Source organism: Neovison vison, chromosome 7 (genome assembly GCF_020171115.1).
Source record: "Neovison vison isolate M4711 chromosome 7, ASM_NN_V1, whole genome shotgun sequence".
NCBI lineage: Eukaryota > Metazoa > Chordata > Mammalia > Carnivora > Mustelidae > Neogale > Neogale vison.
Genome location: NC_058097.1, coordinates 178,250,278 through 178,272,354, shown reverse-complemented (window position 1 = coordinate 178,272,354; position 22,077 = coordinate 178,250,278). Strand labels below are relative to the sequence as shown.

Here is a 22,077-nt window from a genome sequence, read left to right as displayed (position 1 = left end):
CAAGATATTAGGGGACTATTTTGGTATATGAATCACTTCCCCTATTCCAAGAGGTATTAATTAAAATTATGCTGCATCATGGTATCCATGAATAAACACACATAAGTCCTTCCTAATATTATAGAGTAAAATCTCCATAACTGGAAATACAACTAATCCTAACAGAAAAGCCTTTTGAGGGTGCTCTGCATTTTTTGGTTCTAACTTGAGCATAAGGAAACCAGGTGGCAATTAATTGACTTTCTCTTAAAAAACAAGCAAAAAGACCTCTTGAAGTCAAAGGCTCAAGTATTTTCTAATGGGTTCATTGTTTTTGTTTAGTTTGTGCTTTCAACTTCCAAACAGCTCTTCCTTTTTGAATGAGTCTGGTTCAAGGCACTTCCAAGAACAGAAGATTTCTAAAATACACTGGTGATGTCTATTAAAAAGCTGTATTTTGAAATGTGGACAAGAATGCATGTATTTGCTTGTAAATAATTAACTTTTTAAACTTTAATTTTTATTACTAAACAGTTGTGCTCTTAGCAACTTTGGAACAGAAAACAGTTGGTTGATGTAATGGCATAAATTGAAGTCTATAAATTTTTCCCCCCACATACTCAGAATCCACAGCAATTTCAGCAAAACTGTGAATATTTGCTTTGAATACAACTTGTTGAGAAACTAAACGACTTTTCTAAGGCTCAGGGAAGCATAACCTGGGGTAAGTTTTACCAACTTGTATGCTAGGAGACCCATGTGACCCCCCTCACCCCACAAAGAAAAATTTTCAATTTGGTAATAACTGAGTGATCTAAATCAAAACAAAAATCTAATGTTACTGAAATGTAGTTTTGAAAGAATGCTTTGAAATATATTAAGGCCAATAGTATAGTCCCAGAGCTTTTTTTAAGCTTTCTAATATCTTTATTTATGTGATAGAATGTGTTCGATTATGACCTTTTTTAATACAAAATTTTAGTTTTAGCATATACAGATAATATTATTGTTAGTCTTTACATATGTCTATATGGGGAATAGTCTTTTTTTCTCTTCCAGTTGTGTGGAGACATAATTGGCATATAATACTGCATAAGTTTAAGGTATGCAACATAAAGATTCAGTACATATGTTGTAAAATGATACCCACAATATTAATACCCATCACCTCACATTGTACCAAGGGAAAGAATCTGGTAATGGGAACATTTTCTGTAACTATCATGTTGAATTTTAAGAAAAAAAGAGTATTGACCCTTTTGCGATTATGATTTTCTTGAAAAATTTTATTCAACAAACTGAATATGCAAGTATTGGATATTTAAACCCCAAGAGGACATTAAGTTCAAATCCATAATTCATAGCTGGAAGATAAGGTGAATTAGTTTAGCCAACTCGTATGGAGTGAAATAAATCAAGATATTATTCCTTAGAAGAAAAGTTTAGAAACTACAGTGCTATAGGATCACCTGGAAAACTTTTAAACCCTGCAGGTTTGGCAATTAGCATACCATTAGTGCTGACTCAGTCTCCACAGGATGGGCAGGTGGAATCTCTGGTGTTCTGGCATCTAGTTTGGGGAATTGAGGCTTAAAAAGGCAATAATTGAATCTTACTGCTGTGAGTGTGTTTCATACCTCACAGAAGACTACTTGTATTTGAACTATAATGTGATTCATTAGTCTCCTGGCTTGCTCTTTTGACTACACTGTGATAGATCACTCAATATATAATCAATCTAGAAGTAATCTTAGAAGTGTCTGTTGTGTACTTGGTAGTATTCCCGACAGTATGGTGACTATTTTTTTAGATCGGCAGGCAGGGTTGTGGTTGTTATTAATGAACTTCGACAGTTTTGTAGTTGCTGACTTAATTTGTGGGTTTGAAACCCAATTTTCTAACTCTGTAAACTTGTTTAAAACAGTATAATCATTGAAGTAACAAACTCTTGAATCCCATGTGTTTAGAGAGTACCACTTTAGCTGGAGAGTATGGCTTAAAATCACTGCAGGTTTTTTTTTGTGTTTTGTTTTGTTTTGTTTTGTTTTGTTTTGATAAATAACCCTTAACCCTTGAGAGTCTTTAAACAAGAACACCACCACATCTTACTACTTTCAGATTATTAACCAATATCCATGCATTTAATTAGTACGTGACTATATATACTACTCACTCATTCTTTGGGGGGGGTGGGAAATGGAGTGTTCCAACAAAGAACTGGTCATTATTTCTAGCTATTTTTGTAGTAAGGTTTCTGAATTTTTCACCACACAGAGGAGTGTATTGTTTCTTAACCATTTTTAACTGTTTCCTTATTTTAAAAAAATGTTTCCCCTCAGTGGCTTTTGGTAGCTTTTAAATCAAATAAGACTTTTTTTAAAATAGTAATTTATTATTTCCAGTTTATAGCTGTCCTTAGGAGAGTTAGTTCTTTTCATCTTAAAATTGAGAATTTTTGTATCAATGATACTTAAAGAAGAGCTGAAATAATACCTAAATTTCATTAAACTTTAATGTCAAAATCTCATTACCTTAACAAACTATCTCATGAAAGTGTTAGACAATATTGTAGGAAGGAGCTTAAAAGTATTTGGGGGAAGATTGTCAACAAAAAAGTTTCCTGTACTATCTGTACATTTATTTTAACAACTACTACCATTTTTTAAACTATTATTTAACTCATTTAATAAGTGATTTCTTGGGGTTTTGTTGTTCTCCTAATTAGGATACGTTAGGTGAGAAAATGCATAAACATCACTATTTAGATTATCATTTAGAGTGGAAGATTCAAATTGCATGCCAGTCACTGGGGATTTTGTGATTTAATCAGCTTTATTATGGGTTGAATAGTAAGAGCTTTGCTTTTATCGGTTGTAAACTGCCATTTTGCTTTTTTAACTTGTTTTTTGAAAATACTTTAAACTTAGAGGAGAGTTTAAGGATAATATAAGAACTCTTACACATGCTTTGCCCTGATTGGCCAGTTTTCAACATTTGACATGCTTTATCAATCCTGTTTTTCCCTGAACCATAGGAGGTTGGGTTGCATACATCACAACCTTTAATACTTTAGTGTATTTTCTTTTCTCTTTTTTTTTAATAAGAGTCAGGGAAGGGCAGACAGAGGGAGAGAAAGAATCTCAAGGAGGCTCCATGCTGGGCGTGACATGACCTGAGCCAAAGTCAAGAATTGGTTGCTTAACCCACCCAGGTGCCCCATTTTGGTGTATTTTCTAATAACAGATCTCATATATAAACATTTTAAAATTCTGGAACCCTATCATTAATCAAACTTTAATCTATAGTCCATGTTCTACTTTTATTACTGTTCTAATCATGCCCTTTATAGCAATTTCCCAGTGAGACTAGCATCTTCAAAGTTACTATACATAATTGTCATTCCTCTTTAGTCTCTTTTGATATTGAACTGTTCTTCAACTTTAGCTTTGGTATTTCCTCATCAGATTCAGGTTATATACATTATAGCTGAGAAGCTGTAAATAATTGTGTGTCCTCACTCTCTCATCCAGAGGCACATGTTCTTACTGGTGATGTCCGTGCTGACCATTTTCTCCATTGTATAGTCACTATTTCTCCTTTTGTCATTAATAAAATAATGGGGATATACTATGACTGTAAAACTCCTGTTTCTCATTCAGCAACCACCCACTTCATTTTGAAATTTTAAACAGGTTTGTCAGGAATCATTGATGTTTTTCTTCTGACAGATTATCTAGTTTTTTTGTGTGTGTGTTTTTATTGTTGAGTGTATGTAGGTACTCTATTTAATAGACTCAAACTTCGAGTATATTTGAGAAATGTTGGAGAGTACCAGCTTTTCTTTACTTGCTTCCACATTTTTTTTTTTAAATAGTAACTGGTTTTAATTTTTAAAGATACTGTTATTTGAGAAAGAGAGACATGAGCTGGGAGAGGGAGAAACAGGCTTCCCCGCTAAGCAGGGAGCCTGATGCAGGGCTGGACCCCAGGATGCTGGGATCTGAGCTGAAGGCAGACGCTTAACCAAGGCTCCCCTCCACGTTTTTTTCTTTTAAACAGTAGTTAGTGAGTTAGAAAAATGATTTACAGGATTTCAGTGGTTTGTGATTGTAGCAAGTTTTCCAAATCTCATCTCGTACTCTCAGTAATGCCTTTAAATTCTGTCATAAATCACATGGGGAAGATAACATTTGCTCCTCAACTCATAGGTTTATAAAAACTTAACTAGTTTTATGAGAATCACTTTAGGCCACAGAAAATTAGTATCTTACTGATTTATTAGCCAAATGGCAAGTTGTTTCAAATAAGAATATATATATATTTTTTTTTAAATCATCAGGCCTTTGGTTTTAAAACAGGTTAGGAAGTGAGTTTAAAAAGTCTTTAAAAGTTTCTAGATAAGTATTTCATTGTGTTTGCAAATGCTATATTTTTAAAGTACTTACTTAAATAATTTCTTTGCTGCTTGAGGCACAAATTTGAAAGCTAACACGTTAAAGGAAATAATTTCTCTTTTAGCAATTAAAGATTGCTTAAACAATAGAAGTGGTATTTTCCTAAAAGCTGGCTGTTTGATTGTAAATTTGAATTGGTGAGTTCACAGAATAGTGAGATTTACATTTAAAGAACAGACATTCCAAGTCAAAAGAACTTACATATAGCTGTCTGCAACACCGTCCTTTAATTGTAGGGGTGGTTATTTGCTTTGTTTCTCAACTGCAGTAGTACATTTATCCCTGATTATCTGTTACTGCAACAGTGGCATTGTCAGTTTTTGGTAGTGCAGAAAAGATATTTGAAGAATTGGTCGTTTATTGAAAGAAATGTGGGAGATTTGTAGGTTATAAAGGGTAGTATGGAGAAACAAATGGCACAGAATTTGAAATCCGGTGACCTAGGATTTTGTACTTTAAGCTCTTCTATGTTTATTTATAAGAAGGTTCAGGTTATTTATTTGTTTATTTTGAAAGATTTTATTTATTTATTTGACAGACAGAGATCACAAGTACGCTGAGAAGCAGGCAGAGAGCTGGATGCGGGCGCAATCCCAGGACCCTGGGATCATGACCTGAGCTGAAGGCAGAGGCTTTAACCCACTGAGCCATCCAGATGCCCCAGGTTATTTATTTTTAAGTAGGTACATTCCATGCCCAATGTGGGACTCAACCCATGACTCAAAGATCAAGAGTTGACGGAACCAGCTGGGTATGCTCCCCTTTTCAGATTTTTATTATGAAAATTCTAAAATAGAAAAACTGAAAGAATAACATGAATATTAAATACCTATAGACCTACCTTGACTGGATGTTCTGTTTTGGCATACAGGCTTTATCTTTCTCTTTTTATATAAAAAATACTTTACTGCATAACCACAATACCATTATCATACTGAAAAAGAACAGTAGTGTTCTAATACAAGTTAATATGCAGCTCATGTTTACACTTTTCAGCTGTCCTAGGTTTTGTTTTTTCTAAAATTCCCTGTTTCTGTGATAGATAAGATTATTTGAATTTTCCCCTTACAGTGTTCCAATTTTTATTTATTTATTTATTTTAAGATTTTATTTATTTGTTTGAGAGAGAGACAGTGAGAGACAACATGAGCGAGGAGAAGGTCAGAGGGAGATGCAGACTCCCCATGGAGCTGGGAGCCTGATGCGGGACTCGATCCTGGGACTCCAGGATCATGACCTGAGCTGAAGGCAGTCGCTCAACCAACTGAGCCACCCAGGCGTCCAGTGTTCCAATTTTTAAACTAACTTTCTTTTTCTTAAGGGAGAACATGCATGTGAACAGGGGGTGGGGAAACAGAGGGAGAGAGAATCTCAAGCAGGCTCCGTGGTCATTGTGGAGTCGACGTGGGGCTTGTACTCAACAATCCTTGAGATCATGACCTGAACTGAAACCAAGAGTCTGTTGCTTAACCGACTGAACCACCCAGCTGCCCCGATAATGGTCCTTTTTTCTCCTGTGCTTTGTGTTTAAGTTAAATTTACCAGTTTTTCCATTTCTCAGTTTCATCTCTTCCCTATCTGAATAGGAAAGACTAATGTGAATTCAAGTATTCGTTCCAATAATCTATATAAAAATGGCAAAGTCCCATTCACTCTTCTAGAAATGTAATGTTAGTAAGGTGGGAGTTTTTTATATTTTTACCAAGAGGCGACTTATTTTCTAAATTTAAATACATTTGCAATAACTTAAAGTTTTTGTGGTTCTTACCTAAAATATGCATCGAATTGAACTGGAGTTCTTAAATGTAAGAAAATGTTTTTTCATTTATATTTTCGTTGTAGTTCTGCAAAACTACTTTTATGGAAAAAATCTGTGGACATTACCTAATGAAGATATTTTTGGAGGTGAAAGATTTTTCTAGAACAGATTTTTAGAAGTAAAGAGTTCAAGTTACATTTTTAAAAATTCATAGTTGATTTTCAGTTGTATCTTACTATAGTGATTTTTCCTTTATTCTGATTACTGTCCTCAATGGTAATAGCTCAAATTTATTGTTCTTTTAATATATTCTGGCATTGTGTTTAGTACTTTATATGGGATATTTGATTAACCACAGTTTACCTTTTGAGGTATGTGTGTATTACCCCTCCTTTTTTTTTTTTTTTTTTTTCAGATGACCTGCTTTTCTGAGATTTAGATTATTTAAACAACTTTGTTAGCATCAACACAACTCGTGTTTAAAGTGGGAAAGAGGTTTATAGTCAAGTGTTCTAATTCTTGGGTTTGAGCATCTAGTTCTTTGAAAAATAGATTATGTATAGCCACTCAACAACCACATACATTTGTTAAGTGTTTTAGAAGTTAGCATGGTATAGTAACTTCCATGCAGCTTCATCTTATGGTTTGTAACATCTTCTAAAATTCTACTTTGGTACGCTATGTATTTTTACCTTTCACAGATTTAAAAAAGTTTAACCTTACGTATTTTGATATAATTTCAGATAACAAAGGAATTCTGAACACTAACAGAAATCTTACTAATTCTGGACTTTTAATTTGTAAGGACATGGTCTTTAAAACTATATTCAACATTAATATGAGAATAGTACATTTTACTTTCTACTTAATGAGCAGTGAGTTTATTAGGATAGAATTTCCTTAAATCAAGACCAGAATTTAGGATTTAGTGAAGAGTATTAGCCTTTGAATATCTGCTTACTATGCAGTTAACCTTTGTTTCCATAGAAGTGTGGAAGTCTTGCAAAATAAGTCTTTCTGGTAGGATAGACTATTTTATTTGTGTGTGTGTGGGGGGTGGTTTTTGGAGGGGAAATCTTTAAATTACTTGAAATTATGGGGGGGAACCTCATGAAAAATCGAAGTCAGGGGGGCACAAAATTACTGCTCTTTTTAAAAGTTACAAAACTTTTCTTTTTTAACTTTCTTTTTAAAAAGGTTTTATTTGACAGAGACAGAGGGAACATAAGCAGGGGGAGTAGGAGAGGGAGAAGCAGGCTTCCCGCTGAACAGGGAGCCGGATGCAGGGCTCAATCCCAGGACCCAGGGATCTTGACCGGAGCCCAAGGCAGATGCTTAATGACTGAGGCACCCAGGGATGCCGAGAATCTTAACTTCTGTAGTTAATGGGAAAGTCATGGTTACTGAAACTGGGCCAATATTTCCATTTATTGGTAACTTATAGTTTATCAAACTTAGAAGGTTAAATATTTTTGAGTACATCTCCAGTCTACGTCACTGAATACTGTAATATCTTGTTTTTCATCTTTCTAATACTGTTCAATTGATCCTAAATAAATCTATGAAATGTAAAAATTCAAATTATTTGCCTATAAAATACTTTGCAGTTTTAAATTTCTCTTAATTGAAGAATTGTAGAAATTCACTTCACTGTATACAGTGATGTTTATTCTGATCCTTTCTGAATAGGGAGAAAAGTGTAACTGTAGCTTAACTTCTAGGAAATGATGTGCAGATTAAAATATGCAGAATTTTATTAGCAAACCCTTTGGCAAGTATTTTTATATGTGGGTTCTTTAAAAGTACCCTGAATCAGTGCGTGTTTAATAGAATGAAGACTTAACAGATGTCTATTGATGTATTTGCCTGGGTTATATTCATTAAAATTTCCCAAAGTCTTATACTGTTTTTCTGTAGTACAATTGACTATTGAATTTACAGAAAGTCACTGGGCACATTTTCATAGGTTTTTATTTGGCTATTGACAAAATACATGAAAATATGTTATTTCAGGTTGTACTTTCACTTCATGTATCAGGAGAAGATGGGGGAATTAACTTTCAAGTTAATTCTATCATAAATAGATGCTATGAACATCTCAGTGAACAAGGTTATAGTTTGTTGTAGAGAAACAATATGGCTGATAGGTGCTGTGATAGAGAAAACAATATGGGAGGTTGGTCCAGGAAATGTAAAACAGCAAGATTTCTAAACAGGCCTGAAATCTGTGAGTCCCTGCAAAGGGAACCACTAGTGCTGAGGCCTCAACAGAGGCAAGAAAAAAAAGAACATTGCTTTATTTGAGCAGTTGAAACAGCTTGATAGTTGGTAAGCTGAATTTCACTTCTAGTCCTTTCCACTATTTCAAACAGATGACCAGATGACTTAACGACTATTACTTGAAGTATTTCTTCGTTACATAAAAATATGAGCTCTATAGATAATAATTGCACCCAAGTTGTTAGAAAATAGAACTGGAGGAAAAAGCCTGAATATCTAAAACTTTAATGGCTAAAATAGTAAGGTGAATGTAATTTTGCTCTAGGAAAACAGCAAGTTGAGAGAACATAATTCTGGGTTCTTGTTTTAAGTCATGCCTACATAAATTTAGATGTAAACTGAGTGGAAGTTTCCTTTTCACTTTTCTTTTTTTTTTTTTTTTTTTAAGATTTTATTTATTTATTTGACAGAGAGAGATCACAAGTAGGCAGAGAGAGAGGAGGAAGCAGGCTCCCTGCTGAGCAGAGAGCCCGATGCGGGACTCGATCCCAGGACCCCGAGATTATGACCTGAGCCGAAGGCAGTGGCTTAACCCACTGAGCCCCTCCTTTTCACTTTTCAAAGAAAGATACATGTTGGTTAGAAATCCTCTTTTGGTTTCATTAATTTTTACTTGGCATTTCAGACTTAAGAGAATTTAAGAAGCTATGAGACCTTTTATTCCCTGAAATAGTCTTCAGATAGCTTGAGGAAAATGTAACAATTGGACAAATGTTCTTTTGTGGGGAGAAAAAAGCCTTTTCAAAGGTAGAAACTAGTTATTTTTTTTATAGGTAGGTAAAATCTGAGCGGTTGCCTTTTTTTTTTTTAAGATTTTATTTGTTTGACAGATGGAGATCACAAGTAGGCAGAGAAGCAGGCAGAGAGAGGAGGAAGCAGGCTCGCTGCTGAGCAGAGAACCCAATGCGAGGCTGGATCCCAGGACCCTGGGATCGTGACCTGAGCTGAAGGCAGAGGCTTTAACCCACTGAGCCACCCAGACGCCCCTGAGTGCTTGCTTGTTTGGTTCCTAGAAAAGTTTTCACCATAAGTAAAAATGTTTTTACTAAATGCCAGTCCTAGGATACCACATACCAGTCTCTAGCTTATTCAGTAACATAGAGTTTCTAGATTGACTTATGCACAGGAAAAAAGATTTTCATTCATTTTATGAACTCTGTTAATGAAAGAAATTTGAGACTTTACTACCTCAGTTTGGTTAAACCTGGAGTTTAATGTGCAAGTGTGCACTAAAAGGGACAGTTGAACCAAAGGACATTTAACCAAGATTTTTAAATGCCACTTACACTTACTGAAACTTATTTTGAGGAGAACCCTGGAACTCATGTCCTGATGTCTTGTGAATATTTTTGGAATACATAGACTGGCTAAAATTAAGAAAAAAGCACAACAGCTGGTTTCCAAACATATTTTTGGTAAAGCTGTGCCAGTTTCTAAGTTTTCAAATTTTCGTAAAGTCCAAAAATTATTAGGGTGGGAGTATTGTCTGCTTACAGCAGTATGTTAAGTTAGTAAGGAGGGAAGTATTAATAATTATATTGATGTGACAATGATCTATCTATATTTTTAAAGATACTATTTATTTATTAGAGAGCGAGAGAGGGAACACAAGCACAGGAAGTGGGAGAGGGAGAAGCAGGCTTCCCGCTAAGCAGGGAGCCCGATGTGGGGCTCAATCCTAGGACCCTGGGATCATGACCCGAGCCAAAGGCAGCCGCTTAACGACTGAGCCACCAAGGCGCCCCATTTTAGAATGGTATTGCATGAAATAGTATTTCTATAACTGTAAGAGTAATTAAGGGTTATACTGCAACTTTGATCACTGAATTAGTGAGTCTGGTTCTTGATTGGGTTTGGCTGCTTTTGGAACCTTCAAAACCATTACAATAACCAGGGTTCTCGTCCAAGTGGAATTTGGTATAGCAATAACAAAATGCGTACATTTTAACTGAGTTCATATCTGTAAATTTTATGTTTAAACATCAGTTATTAGTCAAATGCAGATAGTTATTAGTCAAATGCAGATATAACTGAGTTCATATCTGTAAATTTTATGTTTAAGCATCATTTATTAGTTAAATGCAGATTAGTCTATATGAGGGATAAATACTGGGATACCAGATTCAGTATAAAATTTTGTGCTTGATAACTGTATGGTAGATAACTCACGTATTAAAGTCTCTTCATCAGTCACACTGGCCTCCTTAAATGTTCTAGACATATTCCCACCTCCAGGCTTTTCTTTACAAATTAGCTCTGTTGTCTGCTCTAAAGATATAGCTGCTTAAGTAAATCTTTTGTGTTCTTCATATCTGCAAGAAAAAGTGTTATCTTCACTGAAAGATCCACTATGGCTACTGAATGAAAACTTGCCACCCCTTTCCCAACTCATCAAAACTCAAATCTTTCCTCTATTTTTTTCAGCTATAATACTTACTGTGTTTATAATTTCTTTTTTGCACTCTGTTAGGTTTCAGGAACTGAGAATGATGCTTGACATACAGTGGTACTTTGTTGGATGAAAAATTGCAGTGGGAAGTAAAATTGAGATTATATTGTTTTACAACTTGAATTTCAATTTTTTAAAAGATTTTATTCATTAGAGTGAGCACAAGTTTTGGGGGAAGAGGTAGAGAGAGAGGGTGAAGCAGACTCTCCTGAGCAGGGAGCCCAATGTGGGCCCTATCCCAGGAGTCCGGGATCATGACCTGAGCTGAAGGCAGATACTTCACCTTCACCAACTGAACCACCCAGGTGCCCCTTGAATTTTAATTTCTAAGAATCAGAGTATGGTACCAATTTATGACAAAATGTATTCTTTTTTATAAAATTAAACATCTAATAGCTTTACTGTTAACAGGTTAAAAAAGGTGTTATTCTAGTTTATCTAAGATGCAAAGGAAATGTTTTTGTCTGATAGCCTGAGATGATTAGGTATCATAGATTAAGCTTTACTGCTGTTTAGAATTATCTTGATGTATGACACAAAAGTGTTTTTAAAGAATTAGCCAATTTAAAGGGTATTACTAATTGACCTAACCATTTTGAAGTAACTTTAAAAAATTGCTCGTAGTTCTGAAATAGTTGCAGATAAAATTTTAAAACTTGGTATAAAATAAATTCCTGGCAAGTTAAAATAAAGTTTTGGCAGTATTATATTGAAGTGAAATTTCTGAGATATTTGTATGTATATATATGATTAAAATTTGAGTTTTCACATGTTGATTTATGAGATTTCACAGGTGGTTCTGTCAAATTAGTAAAGCATAGACATTATAACTCCCCACCCTCTTTCACAACTTTGACTAATATATATGTACACAATGCCAGCATCTGATTGATGAGTGGGAATTCTTTTTGCAAAAACTAAAATACTATATTAAAATATTAAATATTGATATATAGAGGCCTTTTAAACCCATAAACAACTTTGTATAGATTTATTTTTAAAGACAAATAAATATAAAAGATTACCCTAGCTTTCATCTTTAAAAAAAAAAAAAAAGCTGTAGAATTCTGTGTTAAATATTAGTTATCATTTTACTTTTTGTTCTTGAGATTTTCACCCAAGCTTCACTTACTTGGGCATAGCAAACATTAAACTCAAATTGCTGGATTCATGAAGTGTTTCAGAGAACTAAATTACACTTGGGAATTCTGTAATATATGGTTTGTTTAATTCTATATATTTTTTAAACTTTGGGATTCAGTGTATCGGTGAACATTGGATTTTAAAGTTTTAAGTTACTTTTCAAGATAGTTTGTGTACAATTTTTTTCCCGAAGTTTTTTGAAAGCTAGATAGTATGAAACATATTGAAGATTTGGGTAGTATGGTGAACTTCGTTACTCGGATCAACTCTCACTGAAAGCAACTAAGACTGCAGGACTGAATTTGATAAAAGCCTAATGGAAGAACTGATAGTAAGGATTTGCCAGGCCAAAACTAACTGCAAAACAAACACAGAAAAACAAAAATAGGAACACTGGGAGATAAGCAAAATATCTCAGTTGTTTTTACCCTGAGAGTCTTTGCCACACTGGAGAACACAAGCTGCAACTGTTAATGCTTCCAAGGGCTCAGGCAACAAAAATCGGAGCCCAAGTCTGCTCAAGATATTCTTCCCCTTTAAAACTGTGTAGGTAATACTCAGGATGAGAGTGAACCAGAAAAAATTCTGTGCTATCAGCCTAACTTAGAGGAGACTGAGGACATTTACTGTGATCCTGACCAGAAAGGAATGGGGAAGTCCTGATACGATACAGCAGAGTTGGCCTTTGAATGGATTTGTGGTTAAAATAAACCACTCTTGGGTGGTTCAAAAACAAAACAAAACCCCATTAATGTAGGGTGGACTCAGTCTGAGTTTAGGCTCTTAATAAACCAGTAAGTTTACTCAAACCCTTTCTGGAAGAATGTACTTTCATCACAAAAGCCATTAAAAAAAAAAAAAAAAACTCCACAAATATTTTTCCAAGGAGAAGGGTTTCAATTATTAAAAAAGCATGTAAGGAAACCGCATACGCAGAAAAAGATCAACAAAGACTTCAGTTAAGGTTGAATTGAGTTGAAACAGATTAGGCACACTGAAGAGAGACGAAGAAATCCAGATTAGAGCTTAAGAGACCATGAGATAGAAAATATGAAAGAGATTAAGAGCCGCAAAGCATAGAGTGAAAATGTGTCTAATTGAAGTTTCAGAAGTAGAAGAGAGATTGAGCAGAAGCACAATTTGAAGAGCTAAATACTAATTTTTCAGAGTTCAGGATGCTCAATGGATCCCAAATAATAATAAAAAAAAGAAAGAATTTCCACATAGATACATGAAAATGCAACCATAGAAAACGACCAGAAAAATCACAGCAACAGCTATCTACAAAAAGTCAAATGAGCAAAGGATTGGCAGGTTGATCAACAACTTCCCAACAGCAGCAATGGAAGCCAGAAGACATTGGAATTGGCACTTCAATTTGCTGAAACTAGTTGTCAAAGCTCTATATCCAGAAAAAAAATCTTTATGGAGATGAAAGAAATTCTAGGCAAGATTAATAAAACAACATCAGCATCGTCAAAGATACATACTTTTGGACATTTCCAATTATATAGAGAGTTTCCTCAAGCTTAAATAAATGATAAGGAATTTTAAGTAAGTATCCATGATGTTACCCTGAATATTTGTTTTCCTAATAAGTTTTCTCCCCCAAATTCATTCTGTTGTAATGAAAGTTCTCTTGAGTGGGCCTTTATTAGAATTGTAGTTAATATTTATTTTTAGTTTCATTTTTTAAAAAAACAATTATGAATTTTATGTTTATTTATCATATAAATTTGGTAAATCTTATTTGATTGCTTTAGTGCTGGAGCTTATAAAGTTTGTGTAGAACAGTGTAAGTGTTGACTCTACGTCATATTTTTATCCATTTGTAATCATTTCAATAGTAGTTAAGTATTATTAATACCTGATAAAACACTCTAAATAATCTTGAATTTTACCAGTATTTTATTTCATTAGTTAATACCATTTTTATGTTTGAAAATTATGAGTTAAATTTTTATGGTAATACTTCTGTACTTTATCAGTTCGTGATAGATTTCTTTTTAAAACGCTTAAATTCTGATAAGTGTTTAGAAGTTGAAAAAGTAGTTCTTTGTCTTAAAATATAATGTTAGTTAAATAGTTAAACAGTATTATACATCTAATTTCAGCCTGGCTGGCTCAGTTGGTAGAGCATCCAACTCATGTTCTCAGGGTCATGAGTTCAAGCCCCATGTTGGGTGAAGGGCTTTACTTAATTTAAAAAAATGAGTGAAATAGGGAGACTAATTTCTGTGTGCATAATACATATCCCATGTCTTTTGTACATTTTTAGAGTATTTGGAGGGTTTGTTTAGGGTTTTAAAGTCCACATATTTTGTAAAAATATGGTTCAAAACTCCAAGTTACTAACAAGGCTTACAGTGAAAGGTTTTTCATCTGCCTGTCCTTGAGCCACCCATCTTCTCAGTGAAATAGGTTCAGCCTATGTTTTTCTCTTGTACTTTTACATGAATAACTGCCTCTTATGTTTTGCACTTGCTTCTTTTTTTAATTATTTAAAATGAATTTTAAAAGTAGTTTTTTTTACAAGTGCTTTTTTTGCTTAACTCATCTTCTACTGAGGGATATTTAGGTTCTTCCCAGACTTGTTGTAATATGAACATTACTGTATTGAATGCCGAACATCTTTTTTTTTTTTTAAGATTTTATTTATTTATTTGACAGACAGAGATCACAAGTAGGCAGAGAAGCAGGCAGAGAGAGGAGGAAGCAGGCTCCCTGCTGATCAGAGAGCCCGATGTGGGGCTTGATCCCAGGATCCTGGGATCATGACCTGAGCTGAAGGCAGAGGCTTTAACCCACTGAGCTACCCAGGCGCCCCTCTTTTTTTTTTTTTTTTAATAAAGATTTTACTTATTTATTTGACAGAGAGATCACAAGTAGGCAGAGAGGCAGGCGGAGAGGAGGAAGCAGGCTCCCCGCTGAGCAGAGAGCCGGATATGGGCTCGATCCCAGGACCCTGAGACCATGACCTGAGCCGAAGGCAGAGGCTTTAACCCACTGAGCCACCCAGGCGCCCCCGTTGAATGTCTTTCTATATGTCATTTCCTTTTGTGTGAATATTTTTGTAGATTAAGTTTCTAGATGAGGAGTTGCTGGGTCAAAGAGTATGTGGGATTTTTTTGAATTTTCTATATCCAAGTTCCCTTTCGCAGAGGTGGTAGCAATTTAAAATCCCATTGATAATCCTTGGAAAACTTCACTTCCTCACATCCTCTTAATGCAATATATTACTATACTTTAAAACTTTGGCCAGTATTTATAGGTAAATAATCTCTGTGTGGTTAATGTGCATTTCTCTTATGAATGAGATTGAGCATGTTTGCATGTTTAAAGACTTTGGATTTCTTTTTCGGAGCCCTGATATGATACCCTTACCACATTTTTCTGTTCTGCTTTTTCCTATTTGCAGAAACATTATATATTAGGGGAGTTAAGGGATTCTTCACAATTTGCTATTTAAAAGTTGAAGTAATTTTGACATAAAAGTTAAATAGTATATTCTCTTGATTGCTTGTGTTTTTCTCAGGGACAAATTGGAAGAAATGATAAATATGCTCTGAGATGAAAAGCCAATATTTTTCTTTGTTATTTTGGTGTTCTTGACTTCTCTCAATACTTTTCTTTCAAATACATGTTTTGTGCTTAGCTTTTCATTTAGTTGATCAACCCTGTAATTTCCCATTTAAATCTTAGTTTACAAGTTATTTTTCTCACATGTCTTGGGCTTTCTATTTCCTGCAACTCAACATTAGAAAGACGTGAGAAAACTCAAATACCCGAAGGTAATGATAATAGTTTTAATAGATTTTTTGTTTTGTTTTAATTGATTAATTTATTTGACACAGAGAGAGCAAACATACAAGTAGGCAGTATAGCAGCTAGGGAGTTGAGAAAGGAGTCCGACGAGGGGTTCCATCCCGGGACCCTGGGATCATGACCTGAGCTGAAGGCAGATACTTAATGACTGAGCTACTCAGGTGCCCCTTTAAGAAGATTTTGTAAGGGTATACTTCTTTTGCTAGTTACTTGCTTTTTCCCCTTAAATTGATTTGACTATAAAATATTTGTGAAGAACAGTCTTGATTCACAGTATAAATTTTGAGCTGTTAATTAAAAACAAGCATCAAAATCATGAAGGCACTTTTAAGAATTATGGAAATCACTTCGAAGTGAATTTTATATTACATAGATTATATTTGTACTATTTAACGTAAAACTTTTACTTGTTGATTTATTTATTTAATATTAAACATTTTTAAATTCGTTTTCCCAATTGTTGAGGTAACTAAACACTTAAAAGTCTGGGTTTTCAAATGAAGCAATTTGGAAGTCCATCCCTACATTATTTTATGCCTTGTCTGTGTGCATTTTGTTGGATGAGGGCATGAGGGTGGGGCAGGAATGGTCCTGTCCCAGGCTTCTGTTCTCCCTTAGATTTAGGTAGTGGTTAGAAAAGGGCTGTCAGTTCAGCTTCTTAGAGACTCTGAGCAGTAGGAAACTTATTTTCCTATTACTTCTTTTGTGTCACAAACTTTGATAATCTGACAGCTGCACTAGCCTGTCATGTAAAGCCCAGACAAAAATAGACCTGTGTTAGAATCCGCTGGGAAAAATGACCATCTGTTTATTAGATGACAGGAGCTTCCAGACTTCATTTATAAGCTAAAATATTATCTTGATCCAGAGCTTCCTATTCAGCTTTTTTCCCCCTTCAGCTTTCTTTACATTTAAGTGAGCACAGTGGGGGTCTATTTTGTATAACAAGAATGCCACTATAATCCTTCTTTCTTGTTGCCTGAAACCTTAATGCAGCGTTCCATGTAGAACTTGAGCTTAATTCTTTACTTTTGGTGGTATCACTTTGGAAAATGTCCTCACAAACATGTATTTGGAGTAGATAAAATATAAAACATAAGCCAAACATTTCAAACTATATATATTGCAGAAAAATAGGGCATACTTCTCTTAAGCCTTTATAGGCCTGTTTAGAGAAAGTCACTTAGGAACTTATGAAGTAAGGAAAAAAGTTTTAAAATTTAAGTACCTATTAGGTTATTTTATAAACATTTTGGAGATAATAAATACTTAAAATTTTAAAGTAGGACTTAACTAGGGGCACCTGGGTGGCTCAGTAGGCTCTGCCTACTTGTGATCTCTCTCTCTCTCTCTCTGTCAAATAAATAATAAAATCTTTTAAAAAAAATAGTTTTAAAGTAGGACTTAACTCATAAAAATAGAACCAGAGTTTGAATTTTGGAACATATCCATCATAGAAGAAGATGATTCAGGTCTCAATCTTATTTATTTATAATTGGTTAGTTATGTCTACTTATTTAAACCTCACGTCGGAGCCCCAATTTCTCATCTTTCAGGTGGCTATTTGAAGCAGTGTTAGTTATATTGGAAATAAAAAAATTTTTTTAAAAGATTTTATTTATTTATTTGACAGAGATCACAAGCAGGCAGAGAGGCAGGCAGAGAGAGAGGAGGAAGCAGGCTCCCCGCTGAGCAGAGAGCCCGATGTGGGGCTCAATCCCAGAACCCTGAGATCATGACCCGAGCCGAAGGCAGCGGCTTAACCCACTGAGCCACCCAGGCGCCCCTGGAAATAAAAACTTTTAAGAGAATAAATGAAAAAATTGATTTGGGTATTTGCATGGAATTGTCTAAGCCACGTGAAAAATCTACTTTCAAAATCCATATTAGCATTTTAGTCAGTCCTTAATCTATTTTATAAAATTGTTATTCTAAATTGACTGACTATAATATTCTTTCTAAACCATTTTATGGAGGTTGGGTTTTTCAGTTCAAGTTTTAACAAGAATTACAGAACTCATAGCTTTTTATAAAAGTTACACATTTACATTTTTACAGTTCCATAGATACTTAAGTTAGTGTAATATTCCACAGGGAACTTCAATTTAGCAGCTGTTTATTGAATGTTCTATGTTGGGAACTACTCTAGGTGCTGCAAAATAAACTGGTGAAAGTCAGTGCCTTTGTGGGATTTTTTTAATGATGACTCATTTTCATATGAGCCAATGGAATACTGAAAAAATACAGTTCTTATAGCAGGCTTTCATATACAGTTGTCACAAAAGCTAAATATGTGGGTGAATAAAAATTTTGGAATGAAATGGTTCAGTTTTAAAGGTCAAGCCTAATGAAGTGGCATCAAATAAATGGAAGTTAAGAGAAAAGAGAGGAGAGGAATTGTGAATTTGTTATTATTTAAAAGGGAAAATAAAACATATTTTTCTTTTTTAAAAGGGTAACACAATTCATGTTTATTACAGAAAAGCTAGAAAAGTTTAAAGGGAAAAAATTGTGTTGCTACTACCTTACTCCACTGTTGGCTTCTCTATGTGTACCTATGTGTAAAATCTTAAGACTTTTTATAACTTAGATTTTCTACGTGTTACTTATACTGAATTGCTTTTAAGCCAAAGTAGTCCATTCTAGATAATGTTATATAACCAGTCCTTTACTGTTGTACATTATATCGTTTTCCGTTTTTTTGCTTTATAAGAAACTTAACAAATATGATTTTACCTTTACACATTTATAACAATTTCTTCAGATTGACTATTTAGAATTGCTATTTCACAATCAAAAGTTGCTGCCATGATCTTTCAAATGAGCCAGGTAAGGGCCTTTTAAATTGCTTCCAAATTTTAGTAATAATGGCCACTGTATAGTTTGCCCAGGAATAGAGAGGAAAAGATTAGATAAATGTACAAATTTGGTGGAAAAGATGGTTGGGAGATTACTTGGTTAGCATATATTTAAATGCAATATAGAATTAGGTCATTTTAATAACTATGCATGTAGGATTGAGAAAGCTAGAATTGAGTTATACAAATGTTGATTTGGGCTTTTTTTTTTTAACATGAGAAGGGTATGAAGGGCAGAGCTGCAGAACTTAATTATAATTTCTGATCTAAAATTGAAAGTATTTGAATAGAAGCACTGATTTAAAAAATGTAATATTTTAGGCTGAGGCATGCAGTATAAGTTTTGTAGAAATGGGATTTTTTTCTACGTTCATGAATCTGTTGATAAGGAAATGGAAGAGTAGGCAAGTTGCTTCAAAACTAGACAAATGTAATGCACTAAATTTATTCTACTTTTTTATGGAAGCATAATCTTGATTTCCAGAAATGATTTTAGGAAAGTCCAGATGATGCATTACTCATGATACTACATATCTACTTGATTTAGCAATGTAAAAGCATATATAAAATGAATGGGAAAATGGAAATGAATGGAAAAAATTATGATGTCATTGAAAATTGGCAAGCAAAATGGTATACTGTTATGAATTTACCAAAATGGGAAGGAAATTGATTAGTAAAACTAGAATGATTCACAGTAGAGGAGTGACTATGGCTTTTGTCCCATTATAATTATTAATTTTTTAAATAGCAATTCTCAATTTGTGAAATTGCATATGTAGTGAGAAATATATTAAGAGAAAAAAGAATTGTAGAGTTTAAGTAAATGGTTTTCCACTTCAAAAATTTTCCCCTTTAGAGACAACTGACTTGGTCAGAAGAGCATGTGACTTTTGATCTTGGGTCCTGAATTTGAGCCCCATGTTGGGTGTAGAGATTACTGGAAAAAAAATTCCACTCCACATGTTTTTTTAAAAAGTTGTTTAACTATACTCACGGAAGATTAACTCAGCAAATGAGTGGAGTCAGATACTTTCTAAGGTGATACATAAGGTTCTTGTAATAATGCTAGAGAAATTATATTACTGAATAGTATTTTTAAGTTAGGCTGGAAGGGTTTTCATTTTATTAAGAGGATAATTCATAAAAGTTGAAAACTAAGGTAGCATAGAAAACAGTATAAATAGATTGGAAAGAAACTGTTAGACATTTGAGGGAAGCAAATCAGTACTTCTGCTTAAGCATTACTCAGGGTGCGTATTTTGGAATCGATACTGTTTTTGCGATCAGTAGCTTATAAAATTGGTTTTTTGACATTCCTACTAGCTGAAAGATCTCAAATGATTGTATGTATTTCTCATTCTCAGTTTTAATGTACTGGGGTTTTGGAGGGGAAGGGTTAGAGCGAGTGTGAGTGGGGGAAGGATCAAGGGAGGGGGGAGAGAGACAGAGACAGAGAATCTCAAGCAGGCTCCACACCCACACTCCACAAGCTGACTGAGCACAGGGCTCAGTCTCACAACCCTGAGATCATGACCTGAGCAGAAATCAAGAGTGGATGCTCAACTGCCTAAGCCACCCAGGTGCCCCTAATGTAAGAATTTCTGTCCCACAAGGCAGATTTGAGAGAATGATGGAGAGGTGGCATAATGGTGCTAGAGTAGCAAAACCAATTGAGACCACTGATAATAAGTGATTTTTGATACTTAAGACCAAATTACTTTTCTCAAAAAGTAAAATATCCTGCTCTTATTTTCCTTACTCAAAATTTGAAGGATATTCTTGAAAAAGAATGTTTGGCATAATGTTGACAAAATATTTTTTCCTGGGAGCAAAGAATTTATAGACATTAAGTAAAACAGGCTGTGTCTATAGATGTCAAGTGAGGGTTGTTGACAAATGCCCCGTATTTGGGACAAAATCAAATTTAGTTGAGGGGCACCTGGGTGGCTCAGTGGGTTAAAGCCTCTGCCTTCAGCTCAGGCCATGCTCCCAGCGTCCTGGGATCGAGCCCCTCATCAGGCTCTCTTCTCCGCAGGAAGCCTGCTTTCTCCTCTCTCTCTGCCTGCCTCTCTGCCTGCTTGTGATATCTGTCAAATAAATAAATAAAATCTTTTTAAAAAAATTAAGTTGAAAGTTTTAGCTTTGGTGGTTTTGGTTGAAGTCAATTTTGCCTGATTTACCTATCACTTATTTAACTTTTTTAGCTTTGTAGGCCTGGCTGAGAATTTCAGAGCATTTAAAAATGAATCTAAAATAGAGATGTTTATAACCAGAGAAAAATACCAGTAAATTACTCAGAAGAATTCACTGCCCCAAATCAACTATGACTTTCTCTCCAACTCTTTACTGCAGTAAAATTGTGTTATAGAAAATGTGTTATGGAAATATGTAACTGAGACAACTCTCAATTCTCCCAGTGATAACAGTGTTGTGTGTGTTTCTCCTTAGTTTATGTTTCTTGTACTCTAGAGTTAGGGGTGGTGGTGAGGAGGATAAGTAGGTGGGTAAACATACCAAATGTGTATGTATTTTTTAAATTCCACTTTTAAACTAGTATATTGAAGATATTTCTATTTAGTATTATAAATCTACATCATTGCTTTTGAATTTTATGTATATATGTATACCCCATTCCATTGTTTAGGCAAAGCATAATTTAGTCATTCTGCCTTTGGTCATTTAAGGTTCCAAATTTGTGTATTAGAAGTAGTCTTTTCAGTGAACATCCTCATACATGTATCTTGCTAAAGAGCAGTATAGAGTGTAGTCGTTAAGAGCTCAGTTGTGCAGTCATGGGCAATTACTGAACCTTCTCAGTTTTCTCATCTTTAAGTAATAGAAATAGTACTTTATTTACTTGAGTGATTAAATGAGTTAATATGTCTATATACTCTTACTAGAATAGTGTTTAACATACATTAAATATTTAATAAATGCTGCTAGTGTTAGCAGTATTTTGTATTGATTTCAACTTCCAACAAGTTTAATTCTTTCAACTTTTAAATTTAAATTTGTAATAGATAAGCTATAAATTTTATTTTATAAAATTTATAATTTTATTACCACATCCACTGATCTTTTTTACTCCCACATTCCTTTTGACCTGTGGCATATCCTACCGTCCACCAGTTCCCTTTCTTACAATGTTAACTACTTAGATGGGATTTTGTCCTTTTTCTGTTAGCTTATGTACTCGTTAGGCTTCTTTTCTTTTTCTCTGCTTTGGGGAATATACCTAATGTCTTAGGCATTATACACTCTGGTATATATATGTAAGTTCTTTTAAAACAAATGACTAGAATACAGATTCTTTATCCCTAGTCTAAT

General features: G+C 34.3%; 1 protein-coding gene across 2 annotated transcripts in view; it reads left to right on the top strand.

The window, feature by feature from the left end:
• The window catches only part of CSTF3 (cleavage stimulation factor subunit 3), a 68,276-nt gene that overhangs the window by 20,279 nt on the left and 25,920 nt on the right, over positions 1-22,077 (top strand). Inside the window, exon 1 of one of the 2 annotated variants that reach the window (XM_044259037.1) lies at positions 18,322-18,718. The exons of the other annotated variant lie outside the window; for it this stretch is intronic. Coding sequence (XP_044114972.1) covers positions 18,698-18,718 — 21 coding nt within the window. The 5' untranslated portion in view covers positions 18,322-18,697. Of the gene's footprint in view, positions 1-18,321; positions 18,719-22,077 lie in introns of those variants that run through there. 2 annotated transcript variants of the gene reach the window in all.